This window comes from Sarcophilus harrisii, chromosome 3 (genome assembly GCF_902635505.1).
Source record: "Sarcophilus harrisii chromosome 3, mSarHar1.11, whole genome shotgun sequence".
NCBI classification, from domain to species: Eukaryota; Metazoa; Chordata; class Mammalia; order Dasyuromorphia; family Dasyuridae; genus Sarcophilus; species Sarcophilus harrisii.
In genome coordinates this window covers 407,499,353-407,518,188 of record NC_045428.1, presented here as the reverse complement: position 1 = coordinate 407,518,188, position 18,836 = coordinate 407,499,353, and the positions used below count along the sequence as shown (strand labels likewise).

At 33.8% G+C, this 18,836-nt stretch overlaps 1 protein-coding gene across 4 annotated transcripts in view; it reads right to left on the bottom strand.

Annotated features, from left to right (window-relative positions):
- Window positions 1–10,430: 10,430 nt before the first annotated feature.
- Window positions 10,431–18,836, bottom strand: part of LOC100932957 (sodium channel protein type 9 subunit alpha-like) — a 148,288-nt gene continuing 139,882 nt past the window's right edge. For all 4 annotated transcript variants that reach the window (XM_031960528.1, XM_031960532.1, XM_031960530.1 and 1 more), the window contains 2 exons: window positions 16,786–17,056; window positions 10,431–12,326 (listed from right to left, as the gene is read on the bottom strand). In XM_031960528.1, coding sequence (XP_031816388.1) covers window positions 11,143–12,326; window positions 16,786–17,056 — 1,455 coding nt within the window. In that variant the 3' untranslated portion in view covers window positions 10,431–11,142. The remainder of the gene's footprint in view (window positions 12,327–16,785; window positions 17,057–18,836) is intronic.

The following is an 18,836-nucleotide window of genomic DNA, read 5'->3' as shown; positions in this document are numbered from 1 at the left end:
AACATTGGCTTCCTAGACTCAGATGAACTCTTCTGCTGGTAAAGCCTTTGGAGTTCCTTCTTGTTTATCAGCTTTTGAATTTCCTGTTCATTTTTGTCCAAACAATCCTTATGACCAGAAGTGTTTTGGCCCCAGATGGGCAAAGTGGTGCTGTATAGCAAGTCTCTGAAAGCTGCCCACATCTTTCCTGCTCCACTCTTGCTAATTGTATATTGACTCAGCTGTCCCTCCAGGTCAAACTATTGAAGGGGCTAATTTGTTGACATTGATTCTCTTGACAGTCATCTTGCCTTGGAGCCACTGCTTTTGCTGATTGTGAATATTTAGCTTCTAGAGAATGAGTCCTTGTGATATCAGTTTAGCATTTTGTCATACATTGCCTTCATCACTCTCACATCTTGTTTCTTTCTTCTCCTTAACAATGACATAGCATAAAATTGCAATGCTTGCTGAAAGGATGCATCCATGACATTTTATTGTGGTTAGGTAAACAAAAGAGTTTTGGTGATGAGAATGTCATGAAATGATGTCTTCAGTAGTAAGTGACCTTTGTTATTGATGTTCCTGACTCTGTTCTTCATATGTCTCAGAGTCTGTGCCTAGTCTGATGTTAAAGTGACCTTGACTTATAAGCATATTCTCTTTCAGTAAATAAATGATGAGAATCTCTAGGGCTATGCACAATTTTTCTTTGGCCCCCAACAGCATTTGCCATGGTAGTAGTCAAATCCTTTTTAGCCAAACCATCAATTGAAGAAGAGATATTGAATGTCAGTAGGCTCCTTTCAAGTGGCAAAATTGTGATTTCATCCCAGGAGAGGTTCCTTGTACCCTATATATGGTAAGGAATCTACTGCTCATACAGAAGCTTACTGTAATTTTCTGGATTATATAGCAAGTGGAAGTTATCTATCAGTAAATCAAGGAGTCTTCCATTGTCTATCTTTATAAATGAAAAGATTATCCAGTGACAGTCATAGGGGAATCTCTCTCTCTCTCTTGATAATTTCTTGCAAGATTCTGGCCACAGTCCTCCACAAATAGCTAATCATTCAGATGGAATATGGTCATCTATCTGAGAGTTTGTATAGCTTTCAGAATGGGCCAAGAAATTGTTGACATGATTTTTTGCTGTTTGACAATTCTAGGAATGCACAATATTTATCAGTCTGATCAAGGTATTCGATACTACCAGTTGTGAAGGTGATCATGGCAAATTGTATTTGCCTGGAGAAGTTCATCCATATTGTATTCCACTTTCAGAATGGCATGTTCGATTGGATTTTAGATGAAGGATGATGCTCTTATGCTTTCCCTGTCATCATCAGAGTGAAGTAGAGTGTTGTGCTTTCTGCCATGCTTTTTAGCATGGTGTTTTTTTTCAATGTTTTCAGATAGCTTCAACAAGGATAAAAATGGTATCAAAGTTAGCTACTATACAAATAGAAAACTATTTACCTTAAAAAGGCTTCAAGGTGGAGGGAGAGTTGTTGCATAACCTTTTGTTGACAGATAATTGTGCATTTAATGCACAACTTGTTCCTGAAGGTAATTTCTTTGAAAAATTTTCTTTATTCTGTTATTATAATAAAATATTGAAATGTTCATTATAGGTTATGATAACCAGCCAGAAATGTATCTGGATAAAAGATACTCTTGGTATCTGAGATTTTCAAGGAGGCTGAGGAATAGAAGAAGAATCAAGGAGTTTAGGGGGAGGAACAGTGACAATTTGGTACACATCTTTTACACTGTTTGCTTTGAAAAAAAATCTTTGTAAAGTTTATTTTTTTTCTGTGAAGAAACAAAAGATTTTGTTGAAACATAAAGTGACAGAGGATTAATAAAGATATAGAAGTGAATTGAGGGATTTGAAAGCTTTGGCCACTCTGGAGTGTCCTGCACACATTAGTGTTCTTTTCAGTTTTAACCAGAAATTATAACCAGAAAAGTCACACCAAGGTTCTGTAGCACTCTAATCTATCTATGAGTTAACAAAATGTATTGATCTTCAGTTTTATAGGAAAGCCAAGATGGCTTGGCATATGTGTTACAAGCTGGAGTTAGTGACATTGATTTGTCCACAGGAAGAATTTCTGCCATTGCAGGGTCTGATTTCAGGGATTCAAAGAAATGTATGGGCTTATTGTGATAGAAATAAAAATACAAAAACAAACTCTAAGAAAGCAATCATTTAAGGTCATAGAGCATTTTTTTAAACTTGCAAATAAGTGGTGCGTATGTGTGTGTGAACACATGTGTGAAAGTGAACAAAGGAAGTATGTGACAGAGAGAGAAACACACACAGAGACAGAAAGAGAAACACAGAGACACAGATTTGGAAACAGACACAGAGACAATGACAGGAGAGAAAAAGAGAGAGAGAACAAAGGATGGAGAGGGAGGACAGGGGAGCAGAGAGGGAGGGAGGAAAGGAAGAAGAAAGAAAGAGGGAAAGACTCAGAACACAGAGAGACATAGACACACAGAGTCAGAGACAGAGAACAGAGAAAACTCCCAAAAGAGGCCATGAAGAGTCAGATATGGCTGAAAAATGACTAAACATATCATTTATATTAGCAAAAGTCATTCTCCAATAAGTAATTGTTCAAAAAATATGAATACATAATTTTCAAAACAATTGTTACATTAGCAAACATATATTAAGTGGCTGGGAAATTTCAAAGCTTTATGATAAAATTCTTATTCTTGAATACCTTATATCATACCTAGAACAGTTATGACTTCAATCAGTTGGTAAATATTTATCCTAAACCAGACAATGTATTGCAGTGAAAATATAGAAATATAGAAAAAATGTGGAAGAAGTATCTTCTTTCTGAGAGATTATATTTTCTTAATAGAGACAACCTATACATGCCAAAGTATGTAGAATAAATTTAAAGATAAATACAAAATTGATTATTGTTAGGATTCTTACAGGTGCCAAGTCAGTGGAATTGATGAGATAATGATTCTCTAATTTACATGTACTTAGTACTTACAATAATTCCACAAGATTCACACCTTTAAGAGAGTATATATAAAGAGGAGCTCTCAAGGCCTAAGGACACAAGCCCACTAGAAGGTCTCGGAGGAGGAGACAGATTCATTCCATCTTCCATCTTTGTGTTGGCTGGAGAATGAAGCACAAACCTTTGGATTCGGAGGGAGCTAGAGATGGAAGCCCACTAGAAGGTCGGAGCCTCAGCCAGGATTTAGTAGAGAAGATTCACAAGCCAGAGAAGGCAGCTTAAGCTCTCGGAACCAAGACTACAGAAAGCCTTTAAGAAAAACTAGCTGAGCCCCAAGTGAAGGAGATAAGAGTTGGAAAGAGAAAAAAAAGGATTTGGACTTTAACTCCTGACTGCATTTGGGGTGATTATACTGAACTGATATGAAGGCTGCTCCCAGAAGCTCCCCAAGAAACCCGCTCCCAGAGAACATTATATTTTAGAGAAGAATGTTACAGATGATGTGAAAAATGAATTACTAATTGGGGAGGGGGTCAAGAAAGACTTACCATAGAAAATGGTACGGAATTCAGTCATTAATGCAGAGATTTTATATAAAATGGAGCATTTTTTTCTCCCTTTCTTCTTCTCAGAAGAAAAATGCTAAGCATCATCTACAAGTAGCAATATCAAATGTTGGCAAGATTAATATTTGATTGCTGTTTACTAAGCAAAATTGATCACTCTTGTAATAGTTGAATCATATTTATGTTGTTGTTCCGTTATTTCAGTCATGCCCGAATGTTCATGATCCTATTTGGCATTTTCTTGGAAAAGATACTGAAGTGACTTGCTTCTTCCCTCTCCAGATCATTTTATGTATGAAAAAACTAAGGTAAACAAGATTAAGTGATTTGCCTAGGGTCACACAAATAAGTATCTGAGGCCAGATTTGGACTGAGGAAGATGATTTTTCTGGCTCTGTCTATAGCTCTCACTCTATCTATAATAACACTTATCTTCCCAATATTTATATTTCTATACAAAGAAACAGAAAACATAAAGAACATAAAAACAAAAACCTTATCTTTGAATAAGACAAATCACAAATTCTCTTTAGAGAAAGAAATAACAGAATCAATAGAATTGGTTTCATCTTGTGCCTAATACAATAAGCAAGACTATTTTTTCTAACCTTCTATAACCAATCAGATGGTGATTCTAACTTTTCAGTATATCTCATGTCCTTTCACTTCTCTCCTCCCTGACCATGCTTCTCACTTTCCATTAAGACTTTTTAAAAAATAACCTCCTAATTAGTTGGTCTTCCTGCTTTCATCATCTCTCCTCTCTAATCCAGCTATCACACAGCAGTCAAAATTATCCTGAGAAATAACATATCATTTTCTTGTTCAAATGTTTTCCTCTTTTTGTCTTCCTCCCTCCTTCCTTTTCTTCTTTCCTCTCTCCTTCCTTCTTTCCTTCCTTCCTTCCTTCCTTCCTTCCTTCCTTCCTTCCTCCTTCCTCCCTTTCTGCATTCCTAGTTCTCTTCCACTGACATTAGCTTATATCACTAGAAATAGATCATATTTATAATTTTATAGAAATATACTATACTTTCATTTTCATGGAGTTAATATTTTATTTCCTTCTTTGTAAATTATCTGTTCATTTTTTAAACTGTGAATTGTGCACAATTAATTCTGTTAAAGTGGTGTATTTCATGATTCATGACTATAATTTTTGGGCTAGCTTTCTGGAGGGCCTCAGGATCAGTCAGAGTCAGGATCAGTCAAAGTCCTTCGTCTTTAGGAGGAGATGTGAAGGAGGCAGGCAAGCTGCCGCATGGTTATATCAAAGATGGATCCTAGACTCTGGAGTCTGGAGCCTGAAGTCTTCCCTTTTGAGTGTACTGCTGAAGAGAGACTCTGATCCTTTCTTTCAGCCCTCCCAATTCTTGCCTATGATTCCCTCACCACACCACAATCAGCAGAATTGAGAACAGCCATCATATCACCTCATCATCTAAGTATATGTTTATAGAACCATTATATCTCATTGAGTTGGTACTTAATCTTAAGTACTCTGCTGTTCTGGATTCAAGTACACCTTTTTGGAGTTCCCCCTCTCTTCACTGTTTAAGCCTTCTACACATGACCATATAAAATCAGTGAAAATTAGCATTAAAGATAGTAATAATGGTAATAGCAAACATTTATATAATGTTTTAAGGTTTAGAAAGTGTTTTATAAGTATTATCTCATTTTGTACTCAAAACAACTTTGGGTGAAAACAGCTATTAATATCATGCCACTTTAACAGATAAGGGGACTGGTTTAGAAGTAAATGACTACATCAAGGTCAAACCTCTAGCATGAAGATAGATTTGAACATAGGTCTTTCAAATGCAAGGTTTAGCATTGCATCCAATATCTCACCTATCTAAGAGAGGCAGATATTCATGCCAGCAATCAATATGGAATCATTGAAAATACTGTACAATTCCTATTTGTCCTGGTTTCTTGCCATTTTAATATTATAAGCCCAACTCATTATCTGCAGTATGCTGTTATGTACGACAGGCTTCAGCTATCTGAATATATTGAATAATAAGCCATTTTATATATGTGGATTTTCCAAATGACTGAAGTTAATTCATATAAAAATGGAAACATTTCTTATATAATCATTTAAAATTTCATTGTTCATTTTCTAAAGTGAATTTTTTGTTTTTCTAACTTCTTACATAGATTAATGACATTGGACCCATGAGACTTATGTTTGAATCCCACTTCAAATACTTAATAGTTATGTGACCCTGTGAATCAAGCATACATCTTTGGGACCTCTGTTTTCTTACTTGTTAATAAAGGAATCGAAATCAATGATCCCCTCTAAGTTGAAGAGATAGAGAGCTGATGTCAGAATGGCTTATTATTCTGAGTTCAAATATAGCTTTTGATAGTTATGTGACCCTCGGGAAGTCACTTAACCTTGTTTTCCTCAGTTTCTTCATCTATAAAACGATCTGGAGAAGGAAACGATAAACTATTCCATTATCTTTGCCTAGAAAACCTGAAATGGGGTCATGAAGAGTCTGACATGACTGAAATAACTGAAGAACAACAATAAGCCTAAATACATCTCCATATCTAGATCTTGGTGCCCTTTATGAAAACCAGTTCTAGTACTATGGTGTCATGTGGTACTCTTCAGTGGTATTGCCTCTTCCATAAAACAGTACCCAAACATTTGCTGAATGGAATCTAATGAAATGGAATTGTATCATTTTGTTGATCCAGTTTGCTTACACAATAAATGACTGCTTTTCTTTTGACTTTCTTTTTTCTCATCTTTGAGGGGTTAACAATCATCACTTCTATTGTCTTCAGCAGTAGCACCCTCAGCCTTTTCTATTTCTTTTCAATATATTGTAGGCTGAGAAGGGAGATAAAGCCCAGCTATTACTCAGAATGCTTCTCTAAAGATACATCATTCCTGACAGTTGTGATTTTAGGTGATCACAACTTCTTCACTCAATCTTTAAGGGACTCATCTCAGATAACTGTAGTCATGGAATCCACTGGATGGATAATGTATATTCTTTCCCCCTCCTAAAACAGGAATGTTTCTGGGCCTTTGCAGGCCCTTTTTGCTAAATCCTACTTGAGTATGGAAGCAAGGACAGGGAAGTAAGATGTTAAAAATTTGTCCTAAACCTTACTAATATGGAGGAGGAAATGAACTTTTTAACATTTGCTGTCAATGATACATCTTTGGAGAAACTCTTTTTTTTTAAACCTGAGATTTCAAAAAGATTATAGAACCATCTTTGGGAGCTATTCTGTTAAGGTAGTGTTTGTCAAACTTATTGGAACATCAAATAATTTGGAACTACTCTAAAAAGGATAATTAGGACCCTAAAAGTATTAATACCTTTGTTTAAAGGGAGAAACATAGAAATGTCTGCATAATAAATCTTTTTGATATAGATAATTATAATAAGATCATTTTTTAAAAATTCAGACTTCATATTTAATGTTAGAGAAAACAATGTTGTTAACATCCATCTTTTCTCACAAAACCCTGCACACACTGTGTAACTGTATCATTATCCCTTCTACATGGGAGGTAGTGCTGGTTAGGAGCAGCGCCCCTTCAATCTTGAAAAATGTATAATTTTTTTGGCCTTCCCTTCATACTAGAGAAGAAGTTTAATTTTTTTTCTTTGTCTGGGTCTTTACAGTATTTTAATGTAAAATTTAGTCATAGGTTTTGTGTAGTCTGCTAGCCTTTCGTGTCTTGTTTTCTGCAAAACTCCCCCCCAAATTCTCATTCAATTTCTTACGTGCATTTATAATATATCAAAACTGCTATAGGGAAATCATGGTGTAGAAGGTTTATCTGTATTAGGAGATCATATATCTGGAACAATGAAGAAGTAGAGGTTAGGTCCAAGTTTTTATGAAAATGTACAAAGAAAACCAGATGATTATTGTATAGATATCAGAATCAGAAAATAAGAAAATTATTTTTTAAAAGTATCAGCTATGTGATAAATATTGTGCTAAGCATTGGGGGTGCCAAAACAACATTCTGCAGGGGAGATAATATCACTATATATTTGTTTATACAGAATCACTACACAATTAACACAAGTTTATCAAAGGAGGGCTAGCTCTAGGAGTCATGGTAATAAAAAAGTTTCAGATAAAAGTTAGTTTTTGGTATGAGTCATGAAGAAATTTTAAAAAGCAAAGGGAAAATGGATTTTTGTCATGGGGATAATTAGGGCAACAACTTTTGCAGAGAATATAGTGCCAGAGAGAGATTTTCTTGAAGTAAATATATTCTTCTAGACTCAAAGGAAAAAGTAATGGATCTCTTGAACACAAAAATAGCTACATCTACAAGAGAGGTTTGTATTTGTCAAAATAGCCTGGGAGGGACAACCTGATAGATCTACAACACCCATTTGCCTTCAAAGCTTCTTTTAGGATTTTAGATTTCACTACTATTCAAAATAAGCTCATAATTCCCATGGGGTGTGTATAGATTAAGAATTTGGAAATTAATGGGCTTGGAAGGTGAGCTGTGTCTTGTGATTCAAATTGTTGAGAAGAACTGTAGAAGGGAGCATGACTTGAGTCTTAGAACCAATATTGTTCTAGGAAGTATCTAACAACTGGCTCTAAAGATAAGTGTGTACAAAACTCTTTAAAGTTTAATTGGTATTGTTAACATTTTCGCTATCATTTTCTTAAGTTCAGATCATCAGCAAAAGAACACATTAAGCCCTAATTTATAGCATTTGCTGATGTACATCATATTAACACTGCAAACTTAAAATTTGGCTGTCATGAAATGGTACACACTGACTGTAGTACAATAATGTGATAAAGTGATAACCCAACTTGCTCATGAGAACAGACCTGGACTCTGAAATTTAGGATAAAATTCTGTGAGGTGAGATAAGACCTAATCATTTTAAATACAGTATAATGAGAGTGATTCAAGGAATAAAAGGAAGAGAAAGTTTCTGTCTTGAATCTGTCTGTATTGGCCAGTGTTCTCTGAGGCAAAAGGCACACTGTTACCTATGTGATTAGGATCTGCACATTGCTGATTCATTACCCGTATTAATGGAAGTAAAGTAGCTTTTCCCCTTTGTCATTCCCTCCTCTCATTCCAGATTTTTTTCCCAATGCCCTTGGGTGTTGAAAAATAGAATAGTGGCTCTTTCCATCTCCACAAAATCTAGATCTTTACCACACCTGAAAGACGTTACTCAGCACTGAGTGACTATTGAGGGCCTGTGGGGGCAATATTAAGAGGGTGACCTTGATCTACCATTTAGAGGAGCTAGAACCAGAAGTAAATGGAATAGTACATTTCCTTGTCATTGATGAGATACTTCTGAAGACTTTTAAATTGTAAAATAAAATTTGAATTATTAAAAAATAAATTGCAATTAAGATAATAGAACAAAATATTCTCCACTGCATTAGTGTTATGATATTTTTAGAAATGTTTACCTACCATATTACTGAAAGAAGCCCTATTTCTGGACAATTTGAATAAAAGCAGGAGTCAGGAGAGCTGGGTTTTTGTTTTAATTCTGATGATGAGTCTGGGCCTCTTTCTCCCTATGTAAACGTGTTAAGACAACATGCTCACTAAGTATTTTTTCAGCTTTGATAATTTATGGGTCTTTTAAGAAGGGAGTTCCACTTGATTCCAATTCAATTCATTCTTAAACTCAATTACTGGAATGCTTCTTCCACTGTCCCTTTCAGTTCTAACATGATATTTTGAGTTTTTTTTTTTTTTTTTTTGTGGGTGATGGTCATGATTGAAAGCCCTTTCCCCACTAACCCCCAAATATGTTTGCTATAAGTGTTTTTAATCATCACTCATTTCCCAGTAATCAGGCTTTTTACATTACAATTATGAAGAAATCTATTATCAACTTTTTTTTTTTTACACCTTTTTTACCTAGTTGCTAAGAATAATAAGTTATAACATGAAGTAGCCTTTTCAACTATTGCTTTGGTTGCTTCTCCATGGAATTTGCATATTTCCACAGTATTGAGATCCACTCTCCCAATACTGAGAATGCCTTGGGGAGTTTCTTATGCTAGCCCCAGACACAAAAAGTACCTATCTATCACTCTAAGAATGGAAGAAGTCTACATGCCTCTTTTCTTTGAGGCTCTCTAATGTTTTCAGAACATTTTTCTATGCCTGAGACAGAAAACCTTTCTCTCAAATCACTAAATTTTCTTGAATATGGCCATTATCAAGGATCACTTTATCTAACTAAAGATATTCAGAACTGTTTTATCCACAATGTTGCTAAAGAAAGTTTATTGATTTATAAAAAAGAAGAGGTTGAAGTCAATGAACTCCAAAGTTGCTTTCCAGCTTTAGCAATCTATAGATCTATGAAAATCAGTAAATCATTTGTTGAAGTTCAAATTGGTAAACACATTATATTAGATTGCTGATTTATCTCACAAAATATCAAACCAAAATAAGATGCCGATTATGATTATCTAAAAAGGATATCATTACATTTTGTTGTGAATTAATATCAGCAGAAAGACTATTATAAGTTTATTAGTATTCTGCTAATTAACCAACTTGTGGAAACACCAAAAAATGATTATAGAAAGTTGTCATAGGATAATGGAGTACTTGTGAAAGGCAAGCATAGAAGGATTTGAGAGTGTATTCTGAAAGTAAATAACTAAACTTTATGCATGTATGACAAATCATTGTATTACTTTTGGTAGGATAAAGACTTGACAATTACCATTCAAACAACTATTAAAAGGCAGAATATCTTTAAAATGTCTAGTAAAATTATTCTCAAAATACTTTAGCAATTAGGTGTTGGTTTTAGGGAAACTGATGGTAATAAGTGATATTTAATTATAGTAGCAAAAGAATAATTTGTAATTCAATTCGCAAACATTTATTAAACACATACTATTTATTAGGTTCTGTGTTAGGAACAGGAAGACAAAATTGACTTCTTCAGAAAGCTTACATTCTATTGGAGAAAAGCTAGCACATAGGTAAATAAATATAAAAAAACATACGAAGTACAAGGGTTTTTTTGGAGAGGGGGTAAAGAGACAATGATTATCATATTAATCAATATTTCATTGTTATATAATTTTACAGGACAGATATATGTGAGGAAAACAAGGGGTAGAAGACCAAAAGTTATATATCCATATTCTTCACAAAGGAATATTTAAGATCATCTAGTTCTTGTTGGTAGGCAGAGAAATATGACAGTAGTTTCGCAAAACAAACATACATTCATGATACATAAGCTGCAGATACTTTCTAGACAAGAAGTGCCTCATTTTAACTTATGAAAACTTGAGAAAAACCTTGTTGACAAATATTTATTTATCATCTATGCTCTACATGGCACCACATTGTGGATTCTACTTCTCAGTCCATGATCTCTCCCATTCTGAAAAGCCTTTTTATCTTTTCTGACCATATGTAAATCAGTGCAAATAGACCAACACTTACCAAAGTTCTTTTAATACTAACTCACAGTTATTCAATGAAGTTTCTACACTGTTAGAAGAATTAACATGTTTTGTTTTTTTGTTTGTTGGTGTGTCTCTTTTATATATTGTAACCAATTATTTTCAAAATGGAATTCCTATTTTCTCTTTTCCCTGTCAGTTTTGCCTGTGTCTTCCTTTTCTTTTTGGTCTGTTTCATGTTTCTCTGTGTCTTGTTCTATCCCACTATTCAAAGGTATGGGACTGGAAGAAGGGTTCAGATCACCTACTTTCTCTAGAGATGAATTCTCATTAACATTATCAAATACTATGTCTTCTTTAACAGCTAGCTTCTCCCTTTTTTCATTTTTGACATTATATATGTTTAACACATTTTGCTTTAGGCGGAAACGTCGAAAAGCACGCTGAATAACAAAAGCTGATACCTCCTCTTGTTTTCGTTTTAGAGTAGTTGTAACTGGTTCATAAGAAATTTCAAAAATACAAGATGATAGAAACTGCTTACGCATTGGTAAATGGAGGCAGTCAAACTCTATATTTTCTCCCATAGCATACTTTGTAAAAGCAATTAACACATCTGCACAGAAAACTCGATCACCTCTGACTATGGGCAGATCCATGGCTATGAGCTGAATTTTGTTTGGTTTTGCTATAAAAAGAGGTGGATCCAGTGAAGCAGCAAATTCAGAAAGCTGACTGTAGTGTATGAAATGGGTAGAACTGGGATCAAACTGCTTCCAAATCTCATAAAAATTGTCAAAAGCATCCTCACTCAGAGCATGAGCATTTTCTTCAGTTACAACACTGCAAATCTCCAGGATAACAACCACAAACATGTTTACAAGCATCAGAAAGGATACAATAATATAACTCACAAAATATAAAATCCCCAACAAGGGATTTCCACAATCTCCTTTCACAGAACTTCCTGGGTGAATTTTTTCAGGGTCACAGTCTGGTGGGCCTGTGTTAAGAATTGGTTCTAGCAGGCCATCCCACCCAGCAAATGTGGTAATTTGGAAGAGGCAAAGTATACTGTTGCTAAAGGTTTCAAAGTTGAACATGTCATTAATTCCTGCATCCTTTTTAACATAGGCAAAGTGAAACATTCCAAGGATAGCATAGATAAACATAACTAAGAGAAGCAAAAGCACAATATTCAACAAAGTAGGAAGGGACAGCATCAGAGCATGGATTAGCACACCTATGCTCTTGGTTCTTTTAATGAAATTCAGGACTCGGCCACACCTGATGAGACGAATTACTTGCATCTGGGCATAGGTCAGGAAATATTTGTCTGTCAACTGAAGTTGTAATACAACTGTAGAAAAATATGAAAAGGAACATGTTTATGTATCCAACAAAAGTTCATAAATCTTGGATTTGCTTTTCTTCTCTTGCTTCTTTGAGAAGTAATTCAGGCCAATGTTCATAATCCCTTTTAGCTACCTTGGATAAAGGTGGGATCCAAAAAGGCAAACAGAAATAGAACTTGCTTGCTTTTCTAAACTCTTCAAAGACAATAGTCAGATAATGACTGAAGAGAAGGAATACCATTAAGAGTGGTAGATTTCTGCTAGGAGTTGAAACACGGGTATAAAGAAGTGGGAGAAACAAATCTAGAGACCAGATTTGAAAGGTGAAAAGAATTTCCAATAAAATATGACTTTTAAGTCAGACTTGCCTTTCAAAACAACCCATTCTGGGTAGTTTTATTTTTTGGGGGTGGGGGAAGTATGTGTGTGTGTGTGTGTGTGTGTATGTGTGTGTGTATATGACAACAAGTTTAAATCTCTTTCTGCAACTTCATTTCATTATTCCTAATTCTGACTTGTGGGGCCAGCGAGAGCAAATCTTATCCTTCTTTTGTATGATTACCTTTAAAATAGGTGAAGAAAGTTGCCTATACCTCATGAGTCTCCTTTAGGCTAAATATGCCAATTTCCCTTACCTGATATTTGAGATTCAAAGTCCTTCACCATTATTAAGGCTGCTTTCTTCTAGGCTTCTTCCCATTTATTAATGCAATTCTTAAACCATGAATCCCATTACTTCAGATGATGTTGGATAAAGACAGTACAGTGAACTACTATCTTCCTCCTAGAGTATATGTCTCTTCACATAATCTAACATTATAGTTATTTTGGTTTCCACATAACACTGCTGATTCATATTGAACTTATAGTCTACTAAAACCTTAACAATTCTAGAACAATGGCTATTTATTATACCTTCTTCATTTTACACATATAGAAGTTTTTTTTTTAAACTCTAGTGAAAGACTTTACATTTATTTACATTGAGTTTTGTGTCATCTTGTGTGTTAGGTATCATTCTTCCTAAATTTGTATTAACTGAAAGTTGATGAGCATAGCATTTATATCTTTATCACCAACACAGAGAAAAGGAGAGAGAGCAAGAGAGGGAAAGTTTCAAGTGCTGTATTGATCATTAAAGTTCTTGATCATTATTACTATATCATACTTCTATGCCAGGCTTGTGATCCATTTCCCTAAATTCTCATCTATATCTAAATCTCAGAAATAACCATGAGGTCAGATTTGCCTTCCTTTCTTAGGATCTCTAGATCCTAGTTTGTAGCTTCTTTGCTGATCAATTTATGCACAGGTCTTTAGTTTTACTACTGGCACTTTCAGTAAATGTCTATCCTTCCTTTAAAAAAAAAACAAACACCTCCATATAATGTCTAAATTTGGGATTATATATAGTCAGACTTCTATAACTTCCACCATTAGTATAAGAACTTTTAATTTGATTTTCAGCAATTATAATATTACTAGCCTTTTACAAAAGATATATTGTATTTCTGGGCAGGAATCAGTCAATTTAATATTGCAAGCTAAATCAGTTTATTAGACATCTTATCAGTTTAGCAAATACCACATTATCAAGTACCACATTCTTACTTAGCTGTTTCTTTTACAACTATTTTCTCTTATTCATTCAGTATCTTTGATGAAAAACAATGAGAAAAACAAACTGTATGCCTCTCTGGCCATCAATTTCTTGTCCAAGTATTCAGAATCACTGATAACACTCAAGAAATTCTTCTTGAATTGTCATTTTGTACCAAGTGAATTACTAGATAAGTTGTTATCACTGATACATCTTGGAAGAATCTTTATCATGTTTTGGCTACATGCTCTTGGTAGACAAAAGATGTTTCCTTTACTTTTTCTAGACTTTACATGAATGATGATTGAATTTTAATAGATGGAAATAAAGAAATGGGAATCTGGGATAAAATACATGGCATATGAAGATACAAAGACATAAGATATCTTTATGGAGAAAGGAAACAGAAAGTTCATCCAGTTAATAAAAGTTCATCCATTAAAAAAAAAATTATATTGGATACAGAGGATAAAAGATTGGTGTGATCCCTAAATAAGTACTTAAAAAATTTGTATATACTATTCTGTTTGTCTGTGGAAGATTGGCAGAGTATTCAAAGTATGACATCATGATTTTGATTTAACTAAAGCTGGTAAAGTAGTGGTATTCTTTAATATCCTTCATGAATATCAGGTCTAGACATGTGACAGAAAGAAATTACATAATTTTTACTGCTGTCATCTTAACTCTTCTTAAAACTTAACTTCTGCCTTCCCTCAATGTGCTCTATGATCCAATGACACTATCCTTTTAAATGGTTCTCAAAGAAAATGACTCTCTATTCCTGCCATTTTCTCTAGCTGTATTTATGACTAGAATGCTCTCCTTCCTCATCTCTACTTATTGGGATTCCCGGATTTCTTCAGTCCCAAAGCTTATTCCAATTCCTGTTATCTCTAGTGCTTTCTCTCTGTTGATTATTTCTAATTTATTCTCTATGTACCTTGTTTTCACATAGTTTTTTTTTTTTTTTTTTTTTTTTTTTTTTTTTAATACTGTCTCTTTCATCAGACTGTAAGGTCTTTGATATCAGGAACTGTTTACTGCCTTTCTTTTTTTTCCCCCTCTTTATTTATTTTTTTTTAATAACTTTTTATTGACAGAACCCATGCCAGGGTAATTTTTCACATTATCCCTTGCACTCACTTCTGTTATGATTTTTCACTGCCTTTCATTTTATTCCTACAGTTTACCACAGGATCTGTCATATATTAGGTTGAATCTATGCAACATCAGCATAAAATTCAATACCAAAGTTCTAAAATGGAGGATCCTGAATACTGAGAATAGAAATATAGAATTACAAATGAGAGAATTAGAAAGGAAATCAAAGATCATATAGGACAGTCTGAATCTTAAGAAGAATTTTCTCTATAGTATTCAGTTATAATCATAACATATATTAAATTCAGTGCTTGTGATACAAAGATACAAATGCATTAATCATTAAAAAGTGGTCATCCAGTCTTTATTTGAAGAGTTGAGGTCTGCTACCTTCTAAGAAGCTCCTTACATTTGGGATAGCTTTAATTGTGAGCAGGTTTTTCCTTATATCAAGACCAAATCTTTCCCAGAGCTTCCACCTATAGTTTCTGCTTCTATTGTCCTGAACTAAATAAAATAAGTTTTAATATCTCTTATACAGGGAATCCTACCAATTAGTTGATTTCATATCTCTTCAGTATTTTCTCTTTCTCTCTTTTTAGAATAAACATCTTCAATGAATCCTCCAGGCAAAACTCATTTATCATGATCTCTTGGATGTTTGTGCTGTTACTTACCCATTTACTAATATGGTTACCATTATCTTTCTTGAACTTGGTACCAGAATTGAACACAGTCCTCCATATATGATTCAATCAAGATAAAGTACAATAAGACTCTTCTTCTCTCTTTGTGTTTGTCTTTACCTTTGTCTTTCATTTTTCTGTCTCTCTCCCTCCACAGTCTCCCTCTTTCTCCATTCTTTTTCTCATGTCACCTCTTTTCTCTCTCGGTTTCTGTCTGTCTCTATCACACACACACACACACACACACACACACATATACACACACACACAAAATGTATTTTCAGGGATAGCTATAGTTTTTTGTTTGTTTATGTCAAACTTTTGACTCAAGTTGAACTTGAAGTCCACCAAATCCTTGAAACTTTTTATGATGAAATATTATCTATTTTACATTTGTGAGGTAAGTTCATTGGAATCCAAGCATCAGTCTTTGGATTTCTCTATTCAATTTTATCTTATTGTATTTGGTCTATCCTACTCACTCATACAGTTGAATGAGAAGTAATAGAATTCTGTTACACTGTGCTTGAAATTACTGTCCTCCCTCAAGCCTCAGTCCTGTAATTTATACAGCAAGTTTGCTGTAAAGATTTTCTTCAGGCATGCTATATGAATACAAATTTCTGTCTTTATTCTCATACTAAAAAATATTAGCATTTAAGAATATCTCAAATGATTAAGTTCATTTATTCCAGCAGTTCCTTTTCAATAATAGAAATAAAATAGAGATAGTATTAACATTTTAAAAAAATTTCAACATATAATTGTAATTTTTTTTATTTTAATTGATGTGGCTGGCCTTTCATGTGGCCAGCATGGACATTGGCACATCTGCATACTTTTCTTCTCTATCTCTACACTGAGAGATAACTTTTACTGATTTATTTATTTTTCTCCTTCTACTTTTGCCCTTCTACTAAAAGCATGGATCAACATAGGACTTTTGTGACCCCCCAAATAGTCTTTTTCTTTCAAAACTGTTGATATTTTGGAAAAAGTTTAAAAAATATTAAGGTCTTTCCTGCCTGATTTAAGAACAGTCTAAATTGACACATAGTAAGCAAACATCCTTACCCATAATGGAGAGATGGAGCACCAGGAAATCAAAGATGTTCCAGCCTATGGTAAAGTAGTATTGGCGAAGGCCAATGAGTTTGAGCACACATTCCACTGCAAAGAGGCCAATGAACACTAGGTTGATCTGATACAAAATGTTTCTTGTATAGGCATTCTGGTTATCTGTTTCCACCATCATGGTCACCATGTTAAGACAGATGAGTACTACAATGATGATCTCAAAGGCATCTTTGTTGACTAGGTCAAATACACATTCCTGAAATTTGTTCTGCGATAATGGAGTGAATATCAAAATGAAATTAACATCATTAGACTCACAAATATTCATTTAATTAAACCATAATTGTATATTTTGACCCATTTGATCAGATTCAAGAAAATTTAGAGACTCACATGTAAGGCACATGAGAAATATATTTTTTTACCTGTAGTGTATTATTATAGTATTAATATAATCAACCTTCAACTAATATTAGTAAAGTAGTAACAGATAATTTATCTCATTTTTTCCTCCAACTTCTTCATCAAGGTGTTAATCATCTGTAAATAGATCTAAATGCACTACTGAATTCCTTGAAGGAAATTAGTACTGTCTTTTCTCAGTGTTTCATAATGTACACAATACTATACTAGTTTTCTTTGCAAATTTTACTTTCTTTACATCGGAGTTATTAAACAAAAATATTTGTATCAAAATGTATTCTCCATAGCAATCCTCACATATTTGTGACTCACTAATTCCTTAATGTATCTAGTACTGAGGCATAATTTTAGAAATAATATACTGTTTTGTAAAACAATGTTTAAAAATTCATTTAAAATAATGAGCTACTAGATTGCCTAGAGCTTGAATATCATATTTATGATTTAATAAAATCAGCAATCAGATTTCTCCTACTAGGTATAACACATTTTGTTAGGTTCTAGGAGTGAGTTTGTAAATTTATAAATGCAAATCTCTAAGATAAGAGAACACACTTCAATATCTGTTGCAAACTCATTTCACATTACTTCAATAATAAAGTTTTTTGGGGAAATTATAGTGAAATAATGAAGGCATAATACTTAAAATGTCTATCAAGTCTGTTTTCTGATAGAATAAAAATATTTAATAGGCAAATAAATTCCAGACAAATAAAGAGAGATTAAGAGGATACCTATCTATCCTCAATATTGATTTACTTTTTCTGAGTTACAACACAACTTACTTAGGTTAGCACTGGTCCTGTAATTAGAAAGATCTGACCTTTGACCCATATTAACTTTGTGATCCTGACAAGGCATTTAGCCCAACTTTGTCTCATTTTCCTCATATATAAAATAGAGACAATAATAGCACCTATATCTCAGAGTTGTGTAAGGGCCAAATGAATAATGATTGTGAAGCACTTAACATTATCTGGCACATAGTTTAATATAAATCTTTTTTCCTTTGATTTGTCTTTAATACACTCTCCATTTTACATAACAGACCATCAGGTACTTCCTTAATGGCATCTATCTACATTTCAATCACACCAATCAGTATCCCAGGACATTGAATATTGTATTTGTGGCATACTGTTAAGTACAGTAGAATAAACATAATGGCCAGTCATGTGCCTTTGACAAAAATGATGGATTTTCTGAATCACATATCTGAATCACATTTTTTGAAAATGGATTAATTCACTTGTTGAAAGCACATTTAAGTTTTATACTTTAAATAAAGCCATTCTCCCTTCTTTAAAATGCAGCCATACTTTCAGATACTGTTTTATAATTTCTGGGAAGGAGAAAGGGGCTCTATCTCAATCTTTAATGATGCTTTTTCCTCCTCTCCCCTTTCCTTAATGGGGGTGGGGGAGAGGAGGGAAAGGGAAAGGTAGAGAGAGAGGGGGAGAAGGGGAGAGGATCAAAGACAAGAAGAATACTACCATATAAATCTAAATATTCATAAAAGCACTTTTTGTGTATACACAAAGTTGAAAATAAAAAATTTTATCAGCTACATAATTATTGACTAATATGATGAATGTATGAATGTAATGAACTATGAAGTGAGTAGA